This window comes from Palaemon carinicauda, chromosome 14 (genome assembly GCF_036898095.1).
Source record: "Palaemon carinicauda isolate YSFRI2023 chromosome 14, ASM3689809v2, whole genome shotgun sequence".
Lineage (NCBI taxonomy): Eukaryota > Metazoa > Arthropoda > Malacostraca > Decapoda > Palaemonidae > Palaemon > Palaemon carinicauda.
The window spans coordinates 7,619,827-7,647,202 of NC_090738.1; the positions used below are offsets into that span (position 1 = coordinate 7,619,827).

At 39.3% G+C, this 27,376-nt stretch overlaps 1 protein-coding gene across 2 annotated transcripts in view; it reads right to left on the reverse strand.

Moving 5' to 3' along the window:
- Cog3 (conserved oligomeric Golgi complex subunit 3) overlaps positions 1 to 27,376 on the reverse strand; it is a 152,086-nt gene that overhangs the window by 82,386 nt on the left and 42,324 nt on the right. For both annotated transcript variants that reach the window (XM_068386773.1, XM_068386774.1), the window contains exon 2: positions 23,975 to 24,148. In XM_068386773.1, coding sequence (XP_068242874.1) covers positions 23,975 to 24,148 — 174 coding nt within the window. The remainder of the gene's footprint in view (positions 1 to 23,974; positions 24,149 to 27,376) is intronic.

The window sequence follows — 27,376 nt, forward strand, 5'->3', positions numbered from 1 at the left end:
ATAAAGGAGGTGAAAGAAATGTTGCAAGAGTGGGACGAGGATATGGTTCGGTCTATGCAATTCTGCAACAAGATCGATGAAGACATGACTCCCTATAGGATGCTCTTAGAGCGAAAAAATAACCAGCGACAGCAACTTCCAATCACAATGTTCTTCCAGCCTCGCAAAAAAGAGCCAGTTCCTCCTGCTAGTACGCCTTCAGAAGAAATTGAAGAAGTTTCCCAGGAAGAAGTTGAATAGGTGTCCCAGGAAAAGACACCTCCGTCTGAAGAGACGTAAAATACTATCATTGGCTGCACAGTAGAAGACATCATCAGCTTCATCATCATCATCATTTCTACTGTGCAGCAAATTCATCGCCATCATCATTCAAGTTTTTCTTCAACTTCTTTCGTGGTGAGTACAGTAACAATCTTTATTTTTTACTTTAATATTTGTGCCTGTTTTAGTTTAGTACTGTATGCATTAAGTTAAAGGGAAGGTTTTAAAAGTCTGAAGAGTACAGTATACATGTTGTAACCAATCATATTTTTGTTGTTTAAAATTTACATTTACGTACGTAAAACAATCTCTCTCTCTCTCTCTCTCTCTCTCTCTCTCTCTCTCTCTCTCTCTCTCTCTCTCTCTCGTAAATTGTTTTCCTGCTTTGCTACGTATAGTATGTACTTTATGATTTTATATAGATACGGTAAATAATATTTGTAATATATTTTCTAAAAGCTTTTACTGTAAATATCATTATTTATCACTTTCATCATGCGCGTTAAATGCCTTCTTTGTTTACTGAGCGTGGTTGTTTACTGAGCGTACTTTATGACGCCGTCGTTTCAGGCGGCGTCATAAAGAAAAACATTTCATTTGGAAGTCCTAAGAAAAATTAAGTAAAACATTGGTAGGTAATAACAAAATCAACATACTGTATAATCAATATAATCGATGCAAAAACTAACCTATACACAGATGTGTACACTAAATGATCAGAGAAACGTAAACAAAACATTGGTTGCCATTTTTTATCGTGCTTTTTGGCGTGTTTAGGAAACGCATGATATAAAATCGCCTTTAATATTTGTGCCTGTTTTAGTTTAGGGTGCTGTAGTACATGCATTAAGTGTTCTGTACATTAAAGGGTAGTTTGTTAACAGTACTACGTACAAGGGAAGGTTTTAAAAGTCTGAATATACATGTTAAATAATTAGGTAAATATGGTGTCACTACTTCGCGGATTTTCACCTATCGCGGTCGGGTCTGGAACCTATCTACCGCGATAAACGAGGGTTCACTGTACTCTCTTGCCTTTTCACTAAAGTGTATTCTGTCTCTTCTGTATAATTTTCTCTTGCTGTACAAAGTACCCCAAAGATATGACAAATTTGGAGATAATTTGTATTTTTCCTAACGATACAAACCTTAGCTATTTATTAGGGGTATTACTTTCGGCGAAGCTGAAATGACGAGCCATTAAAATTTAGCGAGGGTTAACTACCCACACCGCTAGTTAGTGGGGGGAGGGGGGGTAGCTTCCTACCACTCCCACTCACACACCGGTGATTTAGCTCACTTTGCTTGGAGGTAGGACTTCCGTGGCCTACGCAAGCTGTGTGTTCAGATATGCAGAAGTGTGACTGTCTAGGTAAAGTTATTCCGAGTCTCTTGTAGGAAAAACTGTTGTAACCAAAACTTTCCCAATACCACCTCGCCAGGGTTTGGGGACGCAACAGTATTAGCTTAATACTAGGTGCACAAGGGAGCATGGTTTACCTGTAGTGGTTTGAGGTCAGTTTATGCAGAGAACCCAGGATGCTGCTTTCCCCAAGAGAGGGGAGGATGAAGAAAAGAATAAGACCCAGTCAAATCTTTTCATTCACGCAGACTAAATCCGGGTAACAGTGCCCTCAACCTTCTGCTACTTGTCCAGCAAGGAGCTTGAGGTATACAAGCAGCTGTTGTGCAGCCACCACAGGACCGATAGAGATCGTATCGAGTTCCTAGGGGTCACGTCTTGCAGAAGAAAGGTTGTGAAAGTCACCTGGAGCATTCACATCCTTTCTTGTAAAAACCTGCGTCACAGAGTAATCTGCTTAGAAGGCCCAGGGGCATATGTATGCCCCTGACATCGTGAGTGAAGCTCTGGATTCAGGGCATAATTGGTGACTCTGTGAATCTAGCAGGGATGATGTTTTGGTGATCCTCCTTCAGTCTCTCCCAGTGCTAATGACAAAAGAAGGGACCAGGGCAGGCTGCTGCCGTTCTCTTAAGGTAGAGTCTCATACCTTACCCTGGATACAGTAACGGATGATCTGGATCGTCCGTTACCGAGTGGAGATTTGTGTAGGATCCCTCACCTCTGGAGACTGTGACTGGCGACAGACTCGGGGACGAAACCGAACATTGCCTTTCGAAAGAGAGACCATGAAGTTCCCTGACTCGTATGGCTGCTGTCAGAGTATGTAGGAACATTGTCTTCTTAAACAGGGTGAAAATTTGTTGCCTGGTGAAGTGGAACATAAGGAGGTCTCTTTAGAGACCGGAGAATTTGAACCATGTTCCGAGAGGAAGGTCTCAATTCCAACTGGAAAAAGGCAAGTTGTAAGTCCATATGAGTTAGGAAAGGTCTAGCGATGAGAGAATGTCCCTTCCTTTCAGTTTGAAGGCAAAGGCTCAAGGTTGAGTGATCGTCATTACCTGTTGAAACTAAAAAGGGGGTATTTTCCTCTTGAATATACTCGAGGATTCCGCTATTGCTGGAATAGAGGTATCGAGTGGAGAGAGACACTTTCCCATGACACCAACAACAGAAGATGTTATACTGCCTGGTAGACTGATGCTGAGGAATTCCTCAGATATCTGGACAACCTTTTCGTAATTTATTTTGAAAAGCCTCTGTGCGAGAGGAGGTACTGGGTAGTCTCCAGGCGTACAATCGTAGCAAAGCTATAGCTTGTAGTAGGTGTCGAAGTGTGGTTGTCTGTGATGTGGAGAGGGTTCTCTTGGAGACTATCAGGAGCTGCACAAGGTTTGGAAACCTTTCTGCGTAATGCCATAGCGGAGCTATGAGTCCTTGAGATGCTGACCGATGTTCTAGCCTTCTTGGGAGCCCTTCTCCAGACAAAACAGGGACAAGACGTAAATGTAATTGTTGTACCCATCGTTGTTGGCCTGTTTCTTGCCAGAGCGACTTGGGGTCTAGGGCTGGGGAGCAACGGCAGCCTGAGGTTCAGGGGCGTTGCGAACAAATCCCTAGTTGGAGGACCCCGTAAAGTCAGGACTTTGTCGGCTATAAGGTGATCCAAATACCATTCGGTATACCTTATCTGAGATGCTGTGCACAGATTGCCGGCGAGCATATTCCTCTAGTCTGGAATGAAGCGGGCTGATATTGGCACCAAATGGACTTTAGCCCATCTTAGTGTTTATACTGTTAGATGGGAAGAGGCTGCGAGCAAATTCCTTCTTGCTTGTCGATGCGAGCCTCTATGTGGTGTGTGGTGTTGTCGCCTATCACATGACTGAGTGGTCTGTTAGGAACTGATGAGGCTGCTGAAGGACCGGAAAGTTGGCCTTCATATCTTAAGAGATTTAAGTGAAGGTACTTTCGAACACTGTCCAGAGGGCTGAGGTCGTGTGGTGCAGCACTATGGTCCCTCGTCTCTTCTTTTGATGTGCTCTAAGCACAGCATCAGTCACTCTGGGAGTTCTTCTCGTTTTGAGAAAGTTTTGTGGAGATTGGTGTATAGAATCATTCCCAGATATACCAGTCTTCTGAGAGGGAAGTAGGGAAGACTTCCACAGGTTTACCTTGATCACTGGATCTTGGTAAAAAGACTTCAGAAGTTCCAGTGCTAATGCAAGGTTGCCACCGAGTCTGCTAAGGTCAGTCAGTCGTCCCCAAACTGAGGAGACAGAAGCCGATCCTGTGAGACCAGGATGTGTGTAGTGGAAAGACTGAAGCACAGTGCCCTGAACTGGTGTTTCTGGTTTGTCTAGACTGAATCTTCCAACCTTCCTAAAAGGATGGTTTGGACTGTATGTGTCCTTTAAGTCCAGTGCGCAAATGAAGACCTGAGGTCTTAGCCCTTGTCCGAACTCCAACATGGTGAGGACATCAACCCAAAGGGGCAGCTAAGAATATTCACTAATAGTGAGAACCACTGATCCTCCGAAGGGAAGTGTTCCCCACGAAAAAAAGCTGAAAAGTTAAAATCACAATTATAATTTTACTAAAAATAATTGAGACAAACAATCGGAAGTGCAACCTAACCCGCGAACGGGAAAGGAGCTCTTCCTTATAGTACACGGTTGTTGAAAAGTGAACGACCTTGAGAAGAGAAAGACCGTAGTCAATCTCTGAGAGGCCACATTCCCTTCCCTCAGTAATCCCTATTTCCAGTAGTAAAAGGGAAAAGGTGAAGACAATAGTTGAATGAAGAGGATCCAGGCGATGACGATTCCCCTGTGGCGGCCGAGTCAACGGTTATATTCCGACGGGAAGACCGATGGACCAGAGAGGGAGAGGTCATTCCCCACGAAGTGGAACTGTGCTGGCCTTGTTCCAGTGCTAATGTACGCAAGTGTCGTTGTCGTATATGTATCACACGCACAGCACAAACACTGAAAAGGAAACTTATCACATTTCTATACACAAATATAAAAAAAAAAATTAAGAATGTTTTCATATATATATATATGTATAAGACAAAGTAAGTTTAAAGACAAAAATTAATGGCAGTCTAGAATAGGCGAGGAGGAAGAGTGGAAACAACCACCCTCCATCCGAGCCAAAAGTAAAGTGACTAAATCACAGGTATGTGAACAGGAGTGGTAGCAAGCTACCCCCGCCCATACCCCCGCTAACTAGCGGTGTGGGTAGTTAACCCTCGCTGAATTTCAATGGCTCGTCATTTCAGCTCCGCCGAGAGTATAACCCCTAATAAATAGTGTGGTTTGTATTCCAGTTACGGAACAAACTTGAAATAAAATATTTTAAAAACATTAACATTAAAACAGATACTTCATATATAAACTATAAAAAGACTTATGTCAGCCTGTGCAACATGAAAACTTTTGCTGCAACTTTGAATTTTTGAAGTTCTGCTGATTCAACTACCCAATTCGGAAGATCATTCCACAACTTGGTCACAGCTGAAACAAAACTTCTAGAGTACTGTGTATTATTGAGCCTCATGATGGAGAAGGCCTGACTATAAGAATTACAGTAGCTGCATGTCTAGTATTACGAACAGGATAGAACTGTCCGGGAAGATCTGAATGTAATGGATGGTCAAAAAATATAAAAAATCTTACGCAGCTTGCATAATGAACTAATTGGACGATGGTGCCAAAGATTAATATCTAGATCAGGAATAATAGACCGTAAGTTGCTGTCCAACAAATTAGGATGAGAATCACTAACTGAAAACCAGACAGGAGAACAATATTCGAAACAAGGTAGAATGAAAGAATGAAAACATTTCTTCAGAATAGATTGATCCCCAAAAATCTTGAAAGACTTTCTCAATAAGCCAATTTTTTGTGCAATTGAAGAAGACACAGATCTAATGTGTTACTCAAAAGTATATTTATTGTCGAGAATCATACCTAAAGATTTTAAAGTCATACAAAGTTAAAGAAACAATATCAAAGCCGAGATCTAGATGTTGAGGAGCCACTGTCCTTGGCCTACTTACAATCATACTGTGAGTTTTGTTAGGATGGTTAGGATTTAACTTCATACTCCATAATTTGCACCATGCTCTAATTTTACCTAGCTATCTATTAAGGGATTCAGCAACCCCAGATCTACATTCAGGAGATGGAATTGATGCAAAGAGAGTAGCATCATCTGCATATGCAGCAAGCTTGTTTCAAGGCCAAACTACATGTCATGTGTATATAGTATAAAAAGTAATGGGCCAAGAACACTAACCTGAGCAACACCAGATAACACATTCCTATACTCACTGTAGTGCCCACCAACAACAACTCTTTGCAATCTATTACTTAAAAATTCTATAATGATGCTAAGAAACAACTCACCCACTCCCAACTGTTTAAGTTTAAAAACAAGGGCCTCATGATTAACATGGTCAAGGAAAATCATACAAACTTCTTGACCACAATCAAGGGATTTTTGTACACCATTGGAGATTACAAGAAGGGCATCACAAGCTCAAAGGCCTTCAAAAAAACCAAATTACAAACTGGGGAACAGATGATTACCTTCAGCATACCTATCAACACTTTTTGCCAAAAGACATTCATAAACTTTAGATAATATAGGAGTTATGGAAATTGAGCAGAAATCAGTTGAATTTGAGCTACCACAAAACGGATTTTGAGAGAAGCGAAAAATCTATTTTTGGGTGAGATAGCCATGTCGTCCTAATGGAAGGTTCCTATTGGTAGTTTTCCAAGGGATATTTGGCTACAGTAATATTCCCAGAGAATTAACCTTTAGGTCTCCAGAATTATAACTCCTGGCGCGAATATCCTTAACGTTTTTCTTAAGGATATCGCATAATATCAGGGGACGTATATCTTGATACGACACATAGCAATCTTCACCCCGAATAGCGTTTCCGTTTCAAGGGGGAAAAGTGGCAAAATTAGAAGGGGAGCCGTTATCAAGGTTACCCTTCCTCCCGTACTATTATGAGTATCCAGATGGCGATGTATCCAAGATGGCGCTCATTCCTTGTAGCATTGAGCATGGTGCTACAGATATAGTACTTTAGGGAGGGATCCTGCCAAGGCCTTTTCTATAAAAAAAAAAAAAAAGGAGGGCGGGTCCATTTTTTTGGGCTCAAGCCATGTCGTCCTGATGGACGTTTACCAGAGAATTACTAGAAAGTACTATATCTGTGGATTTTATAGGTGGCTTAACCTTGGGACAAATTTTCCTATGGTCATCCAGACCATTGAGACATATGACGTTACCGTTATACGTCATTACTACTAATCATTGACCATGTTAGTGCTTCCTGCCCCCTGCAGGGAAGTCATACTAGACAGTAGGAAAGGGGTCTCAAGTTTTGCATATATTGTATGAACGAATGTAACATCAACTATATATACAAGAGTCTCACAATTTGTATATTGTGTTGGAATACAACCTCAACTAAATATACAAAAGTCTCACAGTTTGTATATTTGTGTTGGATCATAGCATCAGCTAGATATACAAGAGTCTCATGGTTTGTATAATGTATCGGAACATAGCATCAACTAGATATACAAAAGTCTCACTGTTTGTATCTCGTGTTGAAGCAAAAGTATCAGCTATATACAGTAGGGTCCCAAATTATGCATGTTCGAATTATGCGATTCCCCATTTATACGGTCGGTAGTTTAAGAAAAAAAAAATTGTTTCTGCAAAGCTGTTCAAAGTCTGCAAGTCAAGCACTACAAAATATATCAAATCTATTGTCTTATTAGGTATATTGGTAGCCCTAAATACAGTGCTTGATAGCAAATGTTACCAAACAATATTTATCTTACATTTTATCAACATAATTTCATAATAAATAGCCTATTTAAGGAAAAAATTCCATATCAACAATGAAATCAACTTTTAACTATACGAACCCAGCTGACAAAATGTAAACAGAATTGTGGTTACATTCTCGGCAATCTTTATCTTTCTCTAACTTTTCGATAATTTTAATGGTATTATTAATGAAGGTAGTGAACCCTCGCTACTTCGCGGTTCGACCATCGCGGATTCACCACTTCGCGGATTTTTTTCATAACCCATATATATATACATATCGCGGATTTTCCGGAAATTTCGAAAATACCGCGATATCTGAAGACCCCAAATACGATATTTCGTTACCTGTAATTCCATTAATACTGTAATTAGTAATATCTGCTCTTACTGATTGTTCATTGCATTACATATGACATATAATTCAGCACAGAAAGAAATAAAACACGAAAAGAGAATGTGATCATACGATAATTCAGTACTGTATACAGTACGTAGTAAAATTAAATCGAACATGAAACGCAAATCAGATGCAGTCATACCATATTAGAATGGTGTAAGGCTGCTGTTGGCTACTACTGTACTACAAATGTAATGGATGTGCTTCTTTTTCATGAATCTTTTGTATGTATACGTACGTAGTACTGCATCCAATAATATTCTTTGTTGCAAAAATCACATTTCGAATAAGCGTACGAGAGAGAGAGAGAGAGAGAGAGAGAGACACACATCCTACAACAAAAGCGTAAAATAGCGTACGTAAAGCTATTATTATTATTGTTATTATTATTATTATTGTTGTTGTTGTTGTTATTAAAATTATTATTATTATTATTATTATTATTATTACAGTATCATTATTTATTACTATTATTATTATTATTATTATTACTGTACAGTATACTGTACGCAGGGTATCTTGTACTTTGAATTGGTAACCTACGTAGCATATAAGACGGGTTGTGATTGGTTCAAGCGCTGATAGATTAGGAATCAGAACCCAAGTTTTGTAATCTAGCCTGTGATTGGTGTTTTGACCGCTTCTCCAACCCGCAGCATCTTTCCGCGGTCACTTTGTCTCCCGCCGTATCGCTGTGTAGATGTTGCTAAGTTATTGTGGACTTTAATCTGTGCTGTGCGTGACTGTTTTAAGTTGAACTTTTTGTTGAACTTTCTGTTAAACCCTACTGTACAATGTCTCCCAAGCGTTCTGCTTCTACTAAGGCTGGTAGTGAGCCTAAACGCCACCGAAGGATGATGACGATTGCTGAGAAGGTGACGCTTCTCGATATGTTAAAAGACGGTAGAAGTTTTGCGTCCGCAGCCCGCCATTTTGGAATCAATGAATCCACCGTTCGCTATATCAAGAAGGACGAGGCGAACATTAAAAAGACGGCTGCAATCACCTTTAGCAGATCAGCGAAGCGAGTCGTTACCACGCGTAATAAAACGATCGTACGCATGGAAGGTGCTTTAGCTGTGTGGATTGCCGACTGCCGGAAGAAGAACATAGCCTTGGATACGAACACCATCCAAACCAAGGCTTTGAGCTTGTATGAGAATTTTGCTGCAAAGGAACCTCAAGACGACAATGGCGACCATGCTGAAGAAGATGATGATGTAGATGAACCTCAACCAGGGACATCCACTGATTCCCAGCGTCAGAAACAACGTTTTACCGCCAGCAAAGGATGGTTCGCTGCTGAAACTTACGTGAACCAGACGTTCAAGAATATTATCGCCGAAGGTGGATACAAGCCGGAACAAGTCTTTAATATGGATGAGACCGGCTTGTTTTGGAAGAGAATGCCGTCGCGAACTTTCCTGTTCAAAGAAGAAGCCAAAGCCTCTGGCTTTAAAGCATTCAAGGATCGCGTTACCCTCGTGATGTGTGGCAATGCTGCTGGATTTTTGCTAAAGACGGGCCTTATTTATAAGTCGAAAAATCCTCGCGCTTTGAAAAATAAAAACAAGAATCTCCTTCCCGTGTACTGGATGCATAATCCAAAAGCATGGATTACGAAGATGCTGACCTCCAACTGGTTCCACCAGTGTTTCATCCCGCAAGTCAGCAAATATCTCGTAGAGAAGGGCTTGCCATTCAAGATCCTTCTCCTTATGGATAACGCTGGTGGACACGCAACTGATCTGTCGCATGAGGGCATTCAGGTTGAGTTCCTGCCACCCAACACCACGTCATTAATTCAACCGATGGACCAGGGGGTTATCAGGGCGTTCAAGGCCCTTTACACGAAGAATACCTTGGCGGACCTCGTTGCGTGTGTGGATGCTGCCCAAGATGATGAGGATGAAGATTTTAACTTGAAGGCGTACTGGCGGCAGTACACCATAGCCACGTGCCTGAAGAATATTCAGAAGGCACTGCAAGAGATGAAACCTGCAACCGTGAATGCGAGCTGGAAGAAGTTGTGGCCCCAGATTGTTTACGACGACGAGGGATTTACACCTGCTGAGATTCAACACTCTGCAATACGCAAATCTGTGCAGTTGGCTACCATAATTGGAGGTGATGGGTTTGGCGACATGACGACTGAAGACGTCGACAAGTTGTTGGACTGCCATTCCCAGCCGCTAACTGACGCAGACCTAGAAGACCTGACGAAATCGGCAAGTGAAGAAGAGTGTGAAACGCAGGAAGAGACCCAAGAAAATGTCGAAGAAACGGGCTTAACATTAGAACGTCTTGCCAAGGCCTGCTACCATGCGAAGGAGTTGAAAGAAATGTTGCAAGAGTGGGACGAGGATATGGTTCGGTCTATGCAATTCTCCAACAAGGTCGATGACATCATGACTCCCTACAGGATGCTCTTAAGGGCGAAAAAAGAAGCAGCGGCAGCAACTTCCGATCACAATGTTCTTCCAGCCTCGCAAAAAAGAGCCAGTTTCTCCTGCTACTACGCCTTCGGAAGAAATTGAAGAAGTGTCCCAGGAAGAAGTTGAAGAGGTGTCCCAGGAAAAGACACCTCCGTCTGAAGAAACGTAAAATACTACTATCATTGGCTGCACAGTAGAAGACATCATCAGCTTCATCATTATCATTTCTACTGTGCAGCAAATTCATCGCCATCATCATTCAAGTTTTTCTTCAACTTCTTTCGTGGTGAGTACAGTAACAATCTTTATTTTTTACTTTAATATTCTAGCATTTTAATATTTGTGCCTGTTTTAGTTTAGTACTTAATGCATTAAGTTAAAGGGAAGGTTTTAAAAGTCTGAAGAGTATACATGTTGTAACCTATCATATTTTTTTTGTTTAAAATTTACATTTACGTACGTAAAACAATCTCTCTCTCTCTCTCTCTCCCTCTCTCTCTCTCTCTCTCTCTCTCTCGTAAATTGTTTTCCTGCTTTGCTACGTACAGTATGTACTGCATGATTTTATAGAGATACGGTAAATAATATTTGTAATAACATATTTTCTAAAAGCTTTTACTGTAAATATCATTATTTATCACTTTCATCATGCGCGTTAAATGCCTTCTTTGTTCTGAGCGTGGTTGTTTACTGAGCGTACTTTATGACGCCGTCGTTTTAGGCGGCGTCATAAAGAAAAACATTTCATTTGGAAGTCCTGAGAAAAATTAAGTAAAACATTGGTAATAACAAAATCAACATACTGTACTGAATAATCAATATAATCGATGCAAAAATATACATGTTAAATAAATAGGTAAATATGGTGTCACTACTTCGCGGATTTTCACCTATCGCGGCCGGGTCTGGAACCTATCTACCGCGATAAACGAGGGTTCACTGTATATTCAAGCATTATTTTTATTTAGTATAGAATATATAAAAGCTTTAGTTTTCCCTGTGAGTATTCAAGGTTTCACACGTAGGCTGGGTTCGTGTATCGGCAGTGAATAGCGTAAATTTCGGTAACAAGTTGGCAATATTTTGTCATGTTTCTAAACAGTATAGATTTGCTTTACAATGATTTGTTTTGTATAGTACAAGGTGTAATTATAAAATCCTCTCTCCAAGAGAGAGAGAGAGAGAGAGAGAGAGAGAGAGAGAGAGAGAGAGAGAGAGAGAGAGAGACTCAAATCTATCTATCTCTCTCTCTCTCTCTCTCTCTCTCTCTCTCTCTGTGTGTAAGAAATAAAATCTTAGTTCACATATTACAACCTGAGTTTAAGAATGAAATTAACATGACTATTATTAGTTGCGGTGATCATTTCATCGCTTTAAGTGGTACAAGAAACAAAAAGATGTTATTCGATTACAACAGCTGATTCTCTCTCTCTCTCTCTCTCTCTCTCTCTCTCTCTCCGGTGTTATACAATACTTACATATACTGTGGATGAAGAACTCAAAATAGGTTTTATTAAAAAGCGTCAATTAAATATAAAACAAAAAATTATACTGAGTATAAATTCATCTCAATCGTAGCTTAAAACATGACATCCGATTTCGTCAGCAAACCACTATTTTTAGGAAACTTAACTTTATTCTAGAACACTATTTTTAGGAAACTTAACTTTATTCTAGAAAAATTGCTGCTATTTAAATACAGTAGTTAATTGTGCTTTAAGAAAACCCTGTACTTTTTTTTTAAATTTCGGAAATGTTTTATAAATCGAGTATTGCTGACTTATTTTTGTTTAACTTTTGGCTGTAATCAGATCAGCTGATGTCTAGCTCTCGCTCTCAAGAATATGAGCGTACGAATACAATTACAAAGCACTGTTTATACCATTTCTTAACTTATTAAAACCATCTACTGTATACAGTTAATATTACATAAGCACCAATGTCTTATAACCTATCATATTTATTGTTTAGTACATTTAAAACCATCATTCTCTCTCTCTCTCTCTCAGGATACCTTTCGCTACCCACCTCATTTCTTACCTCTCTCTATCTCTCTAACAAATGAAATCTTTCTTGTTTCACAAAGTTCAGTTTTATTAAAAATCAAGCATGATTCAATTTTCCTTACTTCTCCAATCTCGCACCAACTCTATCATATCGAACGTTCTAGCGGTAACCTAATTGTTCGATGACTTTAAAAACCGGCTTAGGACTTTCTTCTTCTTTTACCTTTTTTCCAAATGGTTCCATAATTGAGGTGGGTACAAGTTGACTTATAACTGCAGCTAAGAAAAGTATTTTGGATATGGAAAGGACAATTATCTTTCGTAACAGTTTAGAATTATCGTAAATTACCATACTGTTAATAGCGGCTCTTTGCTATTGTTGATTAAACGTATGAAAAAAAAGTTTTCCCGCTTTGCTACGAATTTAGGAATTTATATGGATACGGTAAGTAAAATATTTGTAATAACAATGTTTACTAAATGCTTTTAATATCAATAGTTATCACTTTAATCATGTGTGTTTAATGCGTTCGTTTGTTTATTATGATCGAAGATGGAGCATACAGTAAACAAATGGAAGGTTTCCGTTTCAGGCGGCGTCATAAAGGAAAATGTTTTTTCATTTATTTCGAAGTTCTAAAAAAATTAAGTAGAACATTGGTAATAACAAAATCTTCATATAAAACTAACCTATACAAAGATGTGTAAATGCGTTCGTTTCTTCGTTGTGATCAGAGATAAACGTAAAGAAAACAATGGTCGTCATTTTTCATTGTGCTTTTTGGCATGTTTAGGAAACTCGTGATATAAAATCTCCTTTATTTTGATAATTTAGGATTTTCAATGATACAACAAAAGCTACTCTATACAGTGATGGTTTTGCTATTCACCAGTTGTCTTATACAATATATATGAAAAACATTAAAATTTGTCTGTATTTTAGGCCGTGTTATAACGAGAAATATACGGTGTTTACACACAACCTGGTTGTAACTTTAACCTTTTTTTCAAGTTATTAGAACTTTAAAGTATATTAAATGTTTAATTTATTTACAAGAACAATTTGATATTATAAAATAATACAGTATAGTACATAGAAAGTATTGGAAATGGGTGGTAAACACGTTTGAATAGGCAAGTTGCTGGTTGCCATGGCCCAAATGTAATTATTTCTGTTCGTAATGTGTTTCGAAATATGCGATTTTCCATTTATACGAGGTCATTGATCGACCAAATTCTCGCATAATTCGGGACCCTACTGTATATATATATATATATATATATATATATATATATATATATATATATATATATATATATTATATATATATATATATATATGTATGTATGTATGTATGTACAGTATGTATGTATGTATATGCTGTATATAATATATATATATATATATATACATATATATATATATATATATATATATATATATATATATATATATACAGTAGGGTCCCGAATTATGCGAGAATTTGGTCGATGAAAGGCCTTGTGTAATTGGAAATTCGTATATTTCGAAACACATCATGGCGGCAAACAGCAACCTACCCATCAATTTTTTTCACTCCATTTCTAGCTTTCTAGCTATATATATACTGTATATACACTGTGTGTGTGTATGTATGTGTGTATGTATGTATGTATATATTATATATATATAAAACATATATATATATATATATATATATATATATATATATATATACAGTGAACCCTCGTTTATCGCGGTAGATAGGTTCCAGTCGCGGCCGCGATAAGTGAAAATCCGCGAAGTAGTGACACCATATTTACCTATTTATTCAACATGTATATTCAGACTTTTAAAACCTTCCCTTGTACGTAGTACTGTTAACAAACTACCCTTTAATGTACAGAACACTTAATGCATGTACTACAGTACCCTAAACTAAAACAGGCACAAATATTAAAGGTGATTTTATATCATGCATTTCCTAAACATGCTAAAAACCACGATAAAAAATGGCAACCAATGTTTTGTTTACATTTATCTCTGATCATAATGTAGAAACAAACTGGAGGTAGAGCTTTGCTTATTACCCAGACATATTTCCCATACTTTTCCCTTAGAACTACATCACATCTTCCTACTTTAGATATATAGCTATAGATATATATATATATATATATATATATATATATATATATATATATATATATATATATATATATATATATATATATATATATATGTGTGTGTGTGTGTATATATATATATATATATTTATATGTATACACATACATACCTACATATATACATAAATACTTGCATACATATATATATATATATATATATATATATATATATATATATATATATTACTGTACAGTATATATATGGGTTATGGAAAAAATCCGCGAAGTGGTGAATCCGCGATGGTCGAACCGCGAAGTAGCGAGGGTTCACTGTATATATATATATATATATATATATATATATATATACTGTAGCTTTTATCTTAACAATACTGTAAGAAATCCTTCTTATAGATTTTTTTTATAAAATACTGTACAAAATTTCTTTCATGGATAGATAAAACAATAAAAAGTTGTTAAAGTTTTGATAATTTTCTATGACTGTAGTATTTACTACTGTACTATGCATAGCTTACTGTTTTCAGTATTTTCCGAATGATGTAGAATTATTTCCTATAGATACAAAAAACAAAAAAGGGTTTTCAAGGTTTGATACAGTATCTAGCAATAGTTAAAAATTACAGTATAGTACTGTATATCCATGATGACACTCCCACACGTAAACACGGCCACTAGGCGCAAGTGTGCACTAGGCTGCTGTACGATAATCTACCGTAATTTTCTGCCAGAAAACATCTAAGCGTCCCACCTGGACCAGGTTGCCGCTAACGTACCGTCACGCTTTTTTTGCCCTGAGCGGTCATTTTACTAATGATAATTTTTCAAAGTTAATATCATTTATTTATGCTTATAATTCGTAATTATAGTTAAAAGTAGGGATATTAATTAAATGGTTGAGTAAAAAAAACAATTAATACTACTATTATTTCATTTCAAATGGCTACATAATACTGAATATTCTAATGGGTTCTTTTTATCTTCAATCGTAAATCTTACGCCTGGATAAGCAACATAAGGAAAGGGATAAGTCTCTCCCTCTCTCTCTCTCTCTCTCTCTCTCTCTCTCTCTCTCTCTCTCTCTCTCGCTCTCTCTCTCTCTCTCTCTCTCTCTCTCGCTCTCTCTCTCTCTCTCTCTCTCTCTCTCTCTCTCTCTCTCTCTCTCTCTCTCTCTCTCTCTCTCTCGGCGTTTCCTTTCCCTTAATAGTTTTGTGAAATTTCGTTGTCCAGTCATTCGGTAATGAGAAGTCATTTTCGCTTTCGGCATCGAAAGAAAACTGTTTCTTCAATATACTCATCACTGGAGGATTCAGAACTAGTGCTCTCATTATCAAACAGGTTATCATTATCAAATTCCTCAACAAGAATATCATTTATTTCATCTAAAGAAATAACCTTCCTCTTTAGACCGTTCATCACAAAAGGAACAACAAATAACCACTTATGCATGAACGCCCGAGCGCACTGATAGGAAACCAGTTTTCTAACATGAAGCTACCTTCAGAAAAATAGTTGCTAGACATCATATAAGTTTCTATTCACAGTCCCAATATGCTGAGAGTGTTGCCAAGTGGTGATCCTATACTTACTATACGAGTAAACGTAATATCACGAGACTGACGGCTTGTAAAAGGCAATTAAAGTCATGAACGGAATATACAGTTGAAGGCGGTACCGAGTAGATCGTGGTGAACGGTTTATCACGTGGGTGACGCTTAACAGGTTAAAACACATTTTATATAGTTCGGTATTTTCTCTATCGTCCTCTCCCAGAAAACCTTCAAATGTGAATTATCGGAATGTGTGCAGATCTTGACAGTGCGATAACTAGTTAGCGAATGAGAATAAAAAAAATAAAAAGCCCGATTGACGATGCTGATGAAGAGGATATCGAATACCGATTTTTCCCTAATTGATTTTTTATACGTTCTGTCTAATCCAATGTACAGTACATTCTTATGTAAGGGGCGAACCCCAACATTTCTTGATGCTGCTACACTTTAATTATAGATATTTTACCACCTATTTATAATCTTTATTTATAATAACATCTTTAGTAAAAGCTCTTCAATATCACTTTCAGGAGTAAATGCGTTTATGATCGACGATGAAACGTAAAAAAAAACGTTTTCCTTTTAAGGAGGCGTTTTTTTAGGAAAAAAAAAACACGAAACAAAATTGCTCATATTTCATTTATTTTGATTTTCTAAGGATAAATAAAACAACATTAATTATAACATTATTATTACATAGTACCTGGTAAGATATCTTTCGCCGCAAAAGTTAACCTATAGACAGATGTTAAAATTGGTTAGCGAGTTCGTTATGATCGGCGATGGAACGTACTAAACAAAGTAATGGGTTTGGTTGTAGTGACATGTTTGGCAGTAGCATGATATAAAATAGTCTTTATTTAATTTAATTTTTGGTTTCAAAAGTACTATATAAAAGAATTTCAAACAATTTAGATGAAACGGAGCACAACGCACTACTACTGGATGATAGCGGTAGTCTTGCACACGAAAGCAACAAAGGTGTTCCCATGACGATGCTGTTCTGTTGATTTTTTTTTTTGGAAACTTTTCAATATTTCAAATGGCACTGTTGATTTTGATGGTTTTTAATTTAAAGTTTAATGAATAAGGATTTTTCACCATAATCACAACGTAAATATAAAAATTAATTAGTACAAATATGGAATATTATACATATAGGTGTTGGACAGTTAGGCTAGCCTAGCGACAAGTTCACACAACAGATGGGCAAACCTTAACATTTTTCATCCAAAACTAGTCTCAAAATGTTTGAGAAATCTTTCTCTCACATTCTCCCCCCCCCCCTTCTCAGACATCGGGGAACCATCACCCCCCCCCCCATTACAATTAAGAAAACAATAGATTTCCTACGCTTCGCGGTGCTTGACTCGCGGATTTAGAATGCTCCTCGCAGATACAGGAAATTTAATTTTAAAAATATCGATCGCGTAATTGAGGAATCGCGTAATTAGAACACGTGTAATTCGGGACCCTACTGTATATATATATATATATATATATATATATATATATATATATATATATATATGGGTAGGAGTTGGCCATTGGCGTTGCAATTTCCAATGCCATGGCGGCCGATGATTCCCTCCCACAGGCGATGGTCTTTGCCTACTCGGGCATTAAAGTCGCCAAGCACAACGAGCTTGTCATTGGCGGGAACTGCCTGGATGGTGCGGTCGAGCTGGGTGTAGAAGGCAGCTTTGTCATCAACGGTTGAGGTCATAGTCGGGGCGTAGACAGAGATCAGGGTGAGGTGTCTGTCCCGCGTGATGGGGATGCGGACAGTCATCAGGCGCTCACTGATGGCCTTGGGAGCGAGGTTGTGCTGCTGCACTAGCTGGGAACGGATGGCGAAGCCGACACCGTGGATGCGAGGCTCCTCTAGGGCCTTGCCTTTCCAGAAGATGGTGTAGCCTGTTCCAGCTTCCCTGATGTTGCCCTCTTCGGGTAGTCTGGTCTCGCTAAGAGCCGCCACATCAACATTGAAGCGGGCTAGCTCCTTGCAGACGAGGGCTATACGTCGTTCCGGGCGGATGGTGTTCGTCACGTCTTGGAGGGTGCGGATGTTCCACGCACCTAAGGTTAATATTTTTTTCTTGTTGTTTCGACCGCATTAGTGGGATGTCCGCCAGCCGCGGTAAGCTGACCAGACGGGTTTGCCGTGTCCGATGTTTACCCCACCTTTTCTAGGGGCCTCCCCATGTGGGGTGGGCTACGGTGTCCTCAATAGGCCAGCCCAGTCACGGGTCCAGCTGCTGAACTCTGGTGTCACGGCACCGTCACCAGAGAGCGACTTAATCTTAGACTCGCCGCCTGAGTGCAGTCGTGGGCTAAGGGCTTCCAGCTATCCAGGCCTGCCCCCTTCACCCATGGTGCTGTCGCCTCAGGACTTGGTGGTGATGATGATGATAGTGAGAAAGAGATGAAGAAGGGTGGAGGAAACAACAGAATGCCAGTAGCTGGGTATATTGTTTTGGGTGGTCATGGCTTTGCAACGGCCACGCACACACACTTGGCCCACACCGTTTTCACCGCGGCTCAAGACATATGAGACAGGCGGCTTCTCCGATGTTGGTTGCATCGGGCTGCCGGGTTCTTGTTATGTCAAGGCCCGCCTTGTTGCCTGCCCGACAGGCATTGCCCTCTTCCGCCGGCGCTGGGAAGCTCCGCCGTTGGGGTCTTGTTTGGTTTGATTTTGGAGTTTTACTTCTCCTAGCCTTTGCCTATCTTAAATAAAGGAGAAGGCCTATAGGGGGGTCCAGTCTTGGTCTGGTCTCTCAGAACTGGCCTTTGCGGTATGGTTGAGTCAACTCCTACTGGGTCTGTGTGCAGAACACCAACTTGTAGTAACCAACACCATCTTCCAGTTACCAAAACGACAAAAGACCACATGGAGACACCCACGGTCTAAACACTGGCACACCCTGGACTACGTCCTGACCAGAGCCAGAGACCGAGGAGACGTCCGCATCACCCGATCCATGCCCGGAGTGGATGACTGCTGGACGGACCACAGACTCCTCATCTCCCGACTCTCCATAACGACCCTACGACCACCCAGAAGGGCACCTGACAGCGTACCACACCAACGCTTTGATTGTAGTAAGCTCTGCAACCCACAGGTGGCACAGAACTACAAGGAGGCCTGCGAACAACACCTCGCAGACCCCGTGGGTCAGGCCACTGTTGAGCACCACTGGACCACCCTCAGAAACGCCATGGCCCGTGCCGCGGAGGAAAAACTAGGCTACACCACCAAGAAACGGCAGGATTGGTTTGATGAGAATGATGCTACCATCTCTCTTCTCATTGAAACCAAACGACAAGCACGCCTGACTTTGGAAAACCAACCAACAGCAGCTAACAAATGTGCTCACAAGGTGACTGAAGCTGGTTGCCAAAGAGGGATCCGTGAAGCCCAGAACACCTGGTGGCAAAGAAAAGCTGCAGAAATACAGTTTCGCTGACCAACGTGACCTGCGCAACTTCTATGCAGCAACAAAGGAAATATTCGGTCCCACACGGTCATCAGTGGGCAGCCTGAAGGACGCGGATGGGGCCACGACCATCACCGACAGCGAGGGCATCCTGGCCAGGTGGAGGTCTCACTTTGAGAACCTCCTCAATGACCAAGCAGACACCCCAGACGATCTCCTGCGAATGACCCCGCAGCATCCCGTCCGTCACTGGATGGCACTACCACCCTCCATCCATGACTTCAACCAGGCCCTGCAGCGCATGAAGCCCGGCAATGCCCCAGGGCCAGACAACATCCCGTTGGAGCTCCTCACTCACGGTGGCCCTGGTTTGAGGAACCGTTTGATGCTCCTTATACTGAAAATATGGGAGACCAAGACCCTCCCCAGTGACTTCCGCGATGCAAACATCGTTACCATCTTCAAGAAGGGAGACAGGGAGAACTGTAACAACTACCGGGGAATATCACTACTAAGCATCGCGAGTAAGATTTTCGCTCGGATTCTCCTTGACCGCCTCCTTATTCTCGCAGAAGACGTCCTGCCAGAGTCCCAGTGCGGCTTTCGACCTTCCCGCGGGACCATAGACATGATCTTCTGTGCGCGACAACTACAAGAGAAGAACCTCGAACAACAACAGCCCATAATGTTCATCTTCTGGGATTTGAAAAAGGCCTTCGACAAAGTACCTCGACCTGCCATGTGGGCTGTCCTCAAAAGATATGGCTTCCCACCCGATTTTTTCAAGCTGGTGCGTGCCCTCCATGACGGAATGGTTGGGAGAGTCTGCCACCAGAACTCTCTTTCAGACCCATTCCCCATCAACGGCAGCCTGAAGCAGGGCTATGTTCTGGCCCCAACGTGTTTCTCGCTATACACCGCAGCAATGCTCAACGAGATTCCCCCAGACACACCCTCAGTCAACCTACGTTTCCGCATGGATGGAGGCGCTTTCAACCTCGCCAGACTCCACGTGTGCAGTGCGAGAACTGCAGTATGCTGACGACAATGCCACCCCAGGTCAGACGGCAGAGGACCTGCAGTCGTTAGCTGATGCATACAACTCTGCCTACGAACGTTTTGGGATGCAAGTCAACACAGATAAAACCAAGACCCTCGTCCAACATCCACCAGGACTGATGCTCCCAAACTTCAATACCACAGTGAATGACCAACCGTTAGAACAGGTGGACCAGTTCTCCTACCTAGGGAGCATCCTAACATCAGCTCCCACAAGCTAAAAAGACGTGGAGAACAGGATCAGGGCAGCCCACTCCGCCTTTGGCCGACTCAACTGCCGCGTATTTAACAACCACACACTGACAATGACCACCAAAATAATGGAGTTCAGGGCAGTAGTCCTCTCCACGCTCCTGTATGCATGTGAAACATGGACGCTATATAGAAACGATATTAAAAACCTAGAACGCTTCCAACAAATGAAACTGAGGCAGATCTTGAAAATCCCTTGGGAGAGCCACACCACCAACATTGAAGTCTTAGAACGTGCCTCGCTGAACAGTGTGGAGGCCACCATCATCCACCAGAGCCTCCGCTGGATAGGACACGTGCATAGGATGGATCCATCTAGGCTCCCAAAGAAAATATTCTACGGAGAACTGACCCAGGGCACCAGACCACGAGGAGCCCCGAAAATGCGCTATAAAGATCAACTAAAGTGCACCCTGGCTCTAACTGACATCGATCCTTCCTCATGGGAAGAAACAGCCAGGGACAGGAAAACCTGGAGGAGTACAGTACACCATGGCACCGTGGACTTCGAGGAGAGGAGGAGACAAAATGAGGAGGCTAGGAGGAGAAGAAGGAGAGAGCGATTAGAACAGCCCCGCCCACCACCTACCCCCCCTTGTGAACACTGTCCGCAACTCTTCCACCACAGACTAGGACTTAACAGCCACATCAGACATAAGCACCCACCCCATAGATAGGAGGCTGATGGCTAACGACAGAACCCAATACTCGGACACGAGTGGGCGCCGACGACGACGACGATATATATATATATATATATATATATATATATATATATATATATATATATATATATTTATATAAATATATATATATATATATATATATATATATATATATATATATATATATATATATATGTATATATATATATATATATATATATATATATATATATATATATATATATATATATATATATATATATATATATATGTATATATATATATATATATATATATATATATATATATATATATATATATATATATATATATATATATATACATATATACATATATACATATATATCTATATATATATATATATATATATATATATATATATATATATATATATATATATATATATATATATATATATATATAAGTAAACAACCCTTATTACTTAAGGGTTTCCAATAAAAGATGATTTGCCACATTTTACAATTGGAACATCTATATATACAAAAAATATTAGTATTCACAATAACGAAAAAGTAAACGACGATACAAAGAATCGTGAGACTATATCGATTGTCATGGATACTAAGTAGTATAAAATTAACTGTACGCTAGTTTTCTTTAATCTCTGAAAATAGATTATCTAAAGAAAATATACTAAAATGAAAAATTTTTATTCAAAATAACATATTCCTTTTATCTTATACCAATATCGAAAAAGCAAACAACGATACACAGAATTGTGGGACTAAATCGGTTGTCAAAAATAATACTTAGCGTAAATTAAACTGTACGCAAGATCTATTTAATCTTTGAAAATAGATCAAAGATTATGTAAAGAGAGTATACTAAAAGGACAAATATTTGCTGAAAAAATAACATTTCCTTTATATCTTAAAAACTTAAACATTTTGGTTTGTAAGATAGTATCACTTATCATTCTTTGTGGAAAAAGAAAGAAATTGCAAGTCATACTACGTAGTCTTACATCATATGACTGTGACGTCATAGAGTTGGCAGTGTTTCCTTCCGCCGTTGTTCTCAAGAATAGGTTTAACAGTAGGTTGAAAAATCTTCTAATCCTACCTTTTAAACTATGAACCTTCACGATCAAATACCAAAGAAAAACAAGATAAGCAAATGCCAATAACCAATATAGAAGTACATCACCAAGATAACTGGTAAAATCCAAGTTAATAACGAGTGAAATTCCAACAATGTTGCCAATATGACTGGCAGATAAAATCTGGGGATTCATGGAATGGTTCTGTGTATCTTGCCTGAGGGCACTAGTGTACACCTGGCTACTCTATCTGCGATTGCCGCGAGTTTAGAATTTCTGCCGGACGTCAGAGACCTAAAGCTATTTTTACATAACCAGCGGGTAAGTTTAATGTTTAAAAATACAATGTAAAGAATAAATACTCAACTTTCCAGAGGCAGAAGAAGTTGGAGATTGCATGATTAATCCTCAGATAATCGAACACAAACGTTAGAGCAACAGGGAAAACCACCGTGTAAATTCGCTAAAAAATTAGGAATGAGCGCCATCTTGGATACAGCGCCATCTGGATATTCGTAATGGTAAGGGAGGAAGGGTAACCTTGATAATGGCTCCCTTTCTAATTTTGCCACTTTTCCCCCTCGAAACGAAAACGCTATTCGGGGTGAAGATTGCTATGTGTCGTATCAAGATATACGTCCCGATATTATGCGATATCCTTAAGAGAAACTTTAAGGATATTCGTGCCAGGAGTTAGAAGAACTAAAGGTTAATTCTCTGGGAATATCACTGTAACCAAATATCCCTTAGAAAGCTACCAATAGGAACCTTCCATCAGGACGACATGGCTTGAGCCCAAAAACTTATTTATATAATGAGTAACATTACCAATTCTCTAACAACAGCTGAAAGTTCCTCTTCTTGCTGATTTGCGCAAAATGACAGATATCTTTGGAGCTAAGAAATATGCAGTGTTAATAAAAAACAAAGGAAAAATACTATTTGGGTCTACACCTTCATAAGCATCAAGGTCCATCATTAGCTTTAATTTCATAAGATCGAAAAGCTAAACTAGTTAGTTTAGCCTCAGGAAAACAGGAATGAGGAAGTTCAAGTTTCTCATAACTCTGCTTACTGTCAAACGCATAAGCCAAAAGGGTTGCCTTTTCCTTTGGACAGTAAGCAACAGAGCCATCTGGTTTAAGTAAAGAAGGAACTGTTGCATCTACATCCAAGAGCGCAGATTTAAGGTTAGTCCATCTCTTATGTTCCTGTGTTGTACCAGAAAGGGTTTCTTTTATGGTTAGATTGTATTCTTTTTCAGTTGAAGCATAAACTCTCTGAGTAAAAATCTAAGTTGAGTATAGTTATGCCTAGTTACCATTGTAGTTGATTCAGAAATATAATTAGCAAAATGGTTTATAAAAAAAGCTAAAAGCATTGGTAAGATTAATTAGGGGAAAAAAAGGAAAGTGGAAATCATAAACAACTATTACAGGAAGATGAATATCACTAAAATGTTAAGGTTCCTACCTGTTGACTTGATTCTATCTTGACTTTACCAAGCTTTAAATCTGCTAAACTTTCAGGCAGACTATGCTCAGCATCATGACTGGGAGGACTTGTTGCCACACTAGCAGAACAAACACCAACACCATCTTCAGTGATTCCAGGGGGCAGAGGCCGATAATCTGATACGGCTGTTAACTGTAATTTAATATACAAGTTAAGAAATGAGTAAAAATTGCTGTTAAAATCATACAAAACTGCACAACATAAAAAAATTTCAAACGAATTAATTACTTTTCATATTCATAGTATTCTTTCAGATAAGCTTTTATCTGGTGACAATATAAACAAATTAATTATTTTTCATATTCATAGTATTAATTCAGATAAGCTTTTGTTTTATGGCAAGATACGCACTGAAAATTTTGGAACTAGTAAACCATATATCAAAATACCAATCTCTGTAATGTACAATGCAGCCATTCCTAAGAATTACTTGTATATATAAATTTACAAATAAAATGAAAAATAGGGGCCATATAAAAAATTCTGTTCACAGGAGATGTGCAGTTTCAAAATCTAATGGAATACCGCTCATATGTGAGATTGGTGCACAACGGCATATTAGCCCATTGGGATACTAGGATATTTCCTGATGAGCTCCTTCATTAAATATTTAAATATATACATATATATATATATATATATATATATATATATATTATATATATATGTATATACTGTATATATATAAATATATATACTGTATATATATATATATATATATATATATATATATATATATATATATATATATATATATATAAATATATATATATATATATATATATATATATATATATATATATATATATATATACATATATATATATATATGTGTGTGTGTATATATATATATATATATATATATATATATATATATATATATATATATATACATATATATATATGTGTGTGTGTATATATATATATATATATATATATATATATATATATATATATATATATATATATATATATATATATGCTGTATATATAACGGATTTTGAGAGAAACGAAAAACCTATTTTTGGGTGAGATAGCCATGTCGTCCTGATGGAAGTTCCTAATAGTAGCTTCCTAAGGGATATATGTACTACAGTGATATTCCCAGAGAATTCACCTTTAAGTCTCCAGAATTCTAACTCCTGGCGCGAATATCCTTAAAATTTCTCTCAAGGATATCGCATAATATCAGGGACGTGTTCTTGACAGGCCACATGGCAATCTTCACCCCGAATAGCGTTTACGCTTCGAGGGGTAAAGTGACAAAAATAGAAGGGGAACCGTATCAAGGTTACCCTACTTCCCATACTATTATTGAGTATCAAGAAAGCGCCATATCCAAGATGGCGGTCATTCCTTGTAGCGTTGAGCATGGTACTACAGATATAGTAGTTTCGGAAGGGATCCTGCGAAGACCTTTTCTATAAAAATGTTATTTTCATTAGTAAAATAAATTTTTGAATATACTTACCCGATAATCATGTAGCTGTCAACTCTGTTGCCGACAGAAATCTACGGTCGGGATACGCCAGCGATCGCTATACAGGTGGGGGTGAACACCACAGCGCCATCTGTGGTCAGGTACTCCAGTACTTCTTGTCAACACCACCTCAATTTTTTCCTCGGTCCACTGGTTCTCTATGGGGAGGAAGGGTGGGTCAATTAAATCATGATTATCGGGTAAGTATATTCAAAAATTTATTTTACTAATGAAAATAACATTTTTCAATATTAATCTTACCCGATAATCATGTAGCTGATTCACACCCAGGGTGGTGGGTGGAGACCAGCATACATGTTAACAAAGAAGCTAAGTATCCCGTATTTTATTTTATTAGTTATTCAAAAATAACATAAAATAAATAAGTACCTGGTAAGGAAGACGACTTGAACCATTACTCTGCCTTTATTAAGTACGTCTTCCTTACTGAGCGTAGCGGTCCTCTTAGGATGCTGAACGACTCTTAGGTGCTGAAGTATAAAGGGCTGCAACCCATACTAAAGGACCTCATCACAACCTTTAACCTCGGCGCTTCTCAAGAAAGAATTGACCACCCGCCAAATCAACAAGGATGTGGAAGGCTTCTTAGCCGACCGTACAACCCATAAAAAGTATTCAAGAGAAAGGTTAAAAAGGTTATGGGATTATGGGAATGTAGTGGCTGAGCCCCCGCCTACTACTGCATTCGTTGCTACGAATGGTCCCAGGGTGTAGCAGTTCTCGTAAAGAGACTGGACATCTTTGAGATAGAATGATGCGAACACTGACTTGCTTCTCCAATAGGTTGCATCCATAACACTCTGCAGAGAACGGTTCTGTTTGAGGGCCACTGAAGTAGCCACAGCTCTCACTTCATGTGTCCTTACCTTCAGCAAAGCAAGGTCTTCTTCCTTCAGATGAGAATGTGCTTCCCTAATCAGGAGCCTGAATAGGTAAGAAACTGAGTTCTTAGACCTTGGAAGAGAAGGCTTCTTGATAGCACACCATAAGGCTTCTGATTGTCCTCGTAAAGGTTATGACCTTTTTAGATAGTACCTAAGAGCTCTAACTGGGCAAAGTACTCTCTCCAGTTCGTCCCCCACCAAGTTGGATAGGCTTGGGATCTCGAACGACTTAGGCCAAGGACGTGAAGGAAGCTCGTTTTAGCAAAAAACCGAGCTGCAAGGAACATGTAGCCGTTTCAGATGTGAAAACTATGTTCCTGCTGAAGGCGTGCATCTCACTTACTCTTTTAGCTGTTGTCAAGCACACGAGGAAAAGAGTTCTTAATGTGAGGTCCTTAAAAGAGGCTGATTGGAGAGGTTCAAATCTTGATGACATAAGGAACCTTAGGACCACGTCTAGATTCCAGCCTGGAGTGGACAACCGACGTTCCTTTGAGGTCTCAAAAGACCTAAGGAGGTCCTGTAGATCTTTGTTGGTGGAAAGATCCAAGCCTCTGTGGCGGAAAACCGCTGCCAACATACTTCTGTAACCCTTAATCGTAGGAGCTGAAAGGGATCTTACGTTCCTTAGATGTAACAGGAAGTCAGCAATCTGGGTTACAGTGGTACTGGATGAGGAAACTGCATTGGCCTTGTACCAGCTTCGGAAGACTTCCCCTTTAGACTGATAGACTCTGAGAGTGGATGTCCTCCTTGCTCTGGCAATCGCTCTGGCTGCCTCCTTCGAAAAGCCCCTAGCTCTTGAGAGTCTTTCGAAAGTCTGAAGGCAGTCAGACGAAGAGCGTGGAGGTTTGGATGTACCTTCTTTACGTGAGGTAGACGTAGAAGGTCCACTCCTAGAGGAAGAGTCCTGGGAATGTCGACCAGCCATTGCAGTACCTCTATGAACCATTCTCTCGCGGGCCAGAGCGGAGC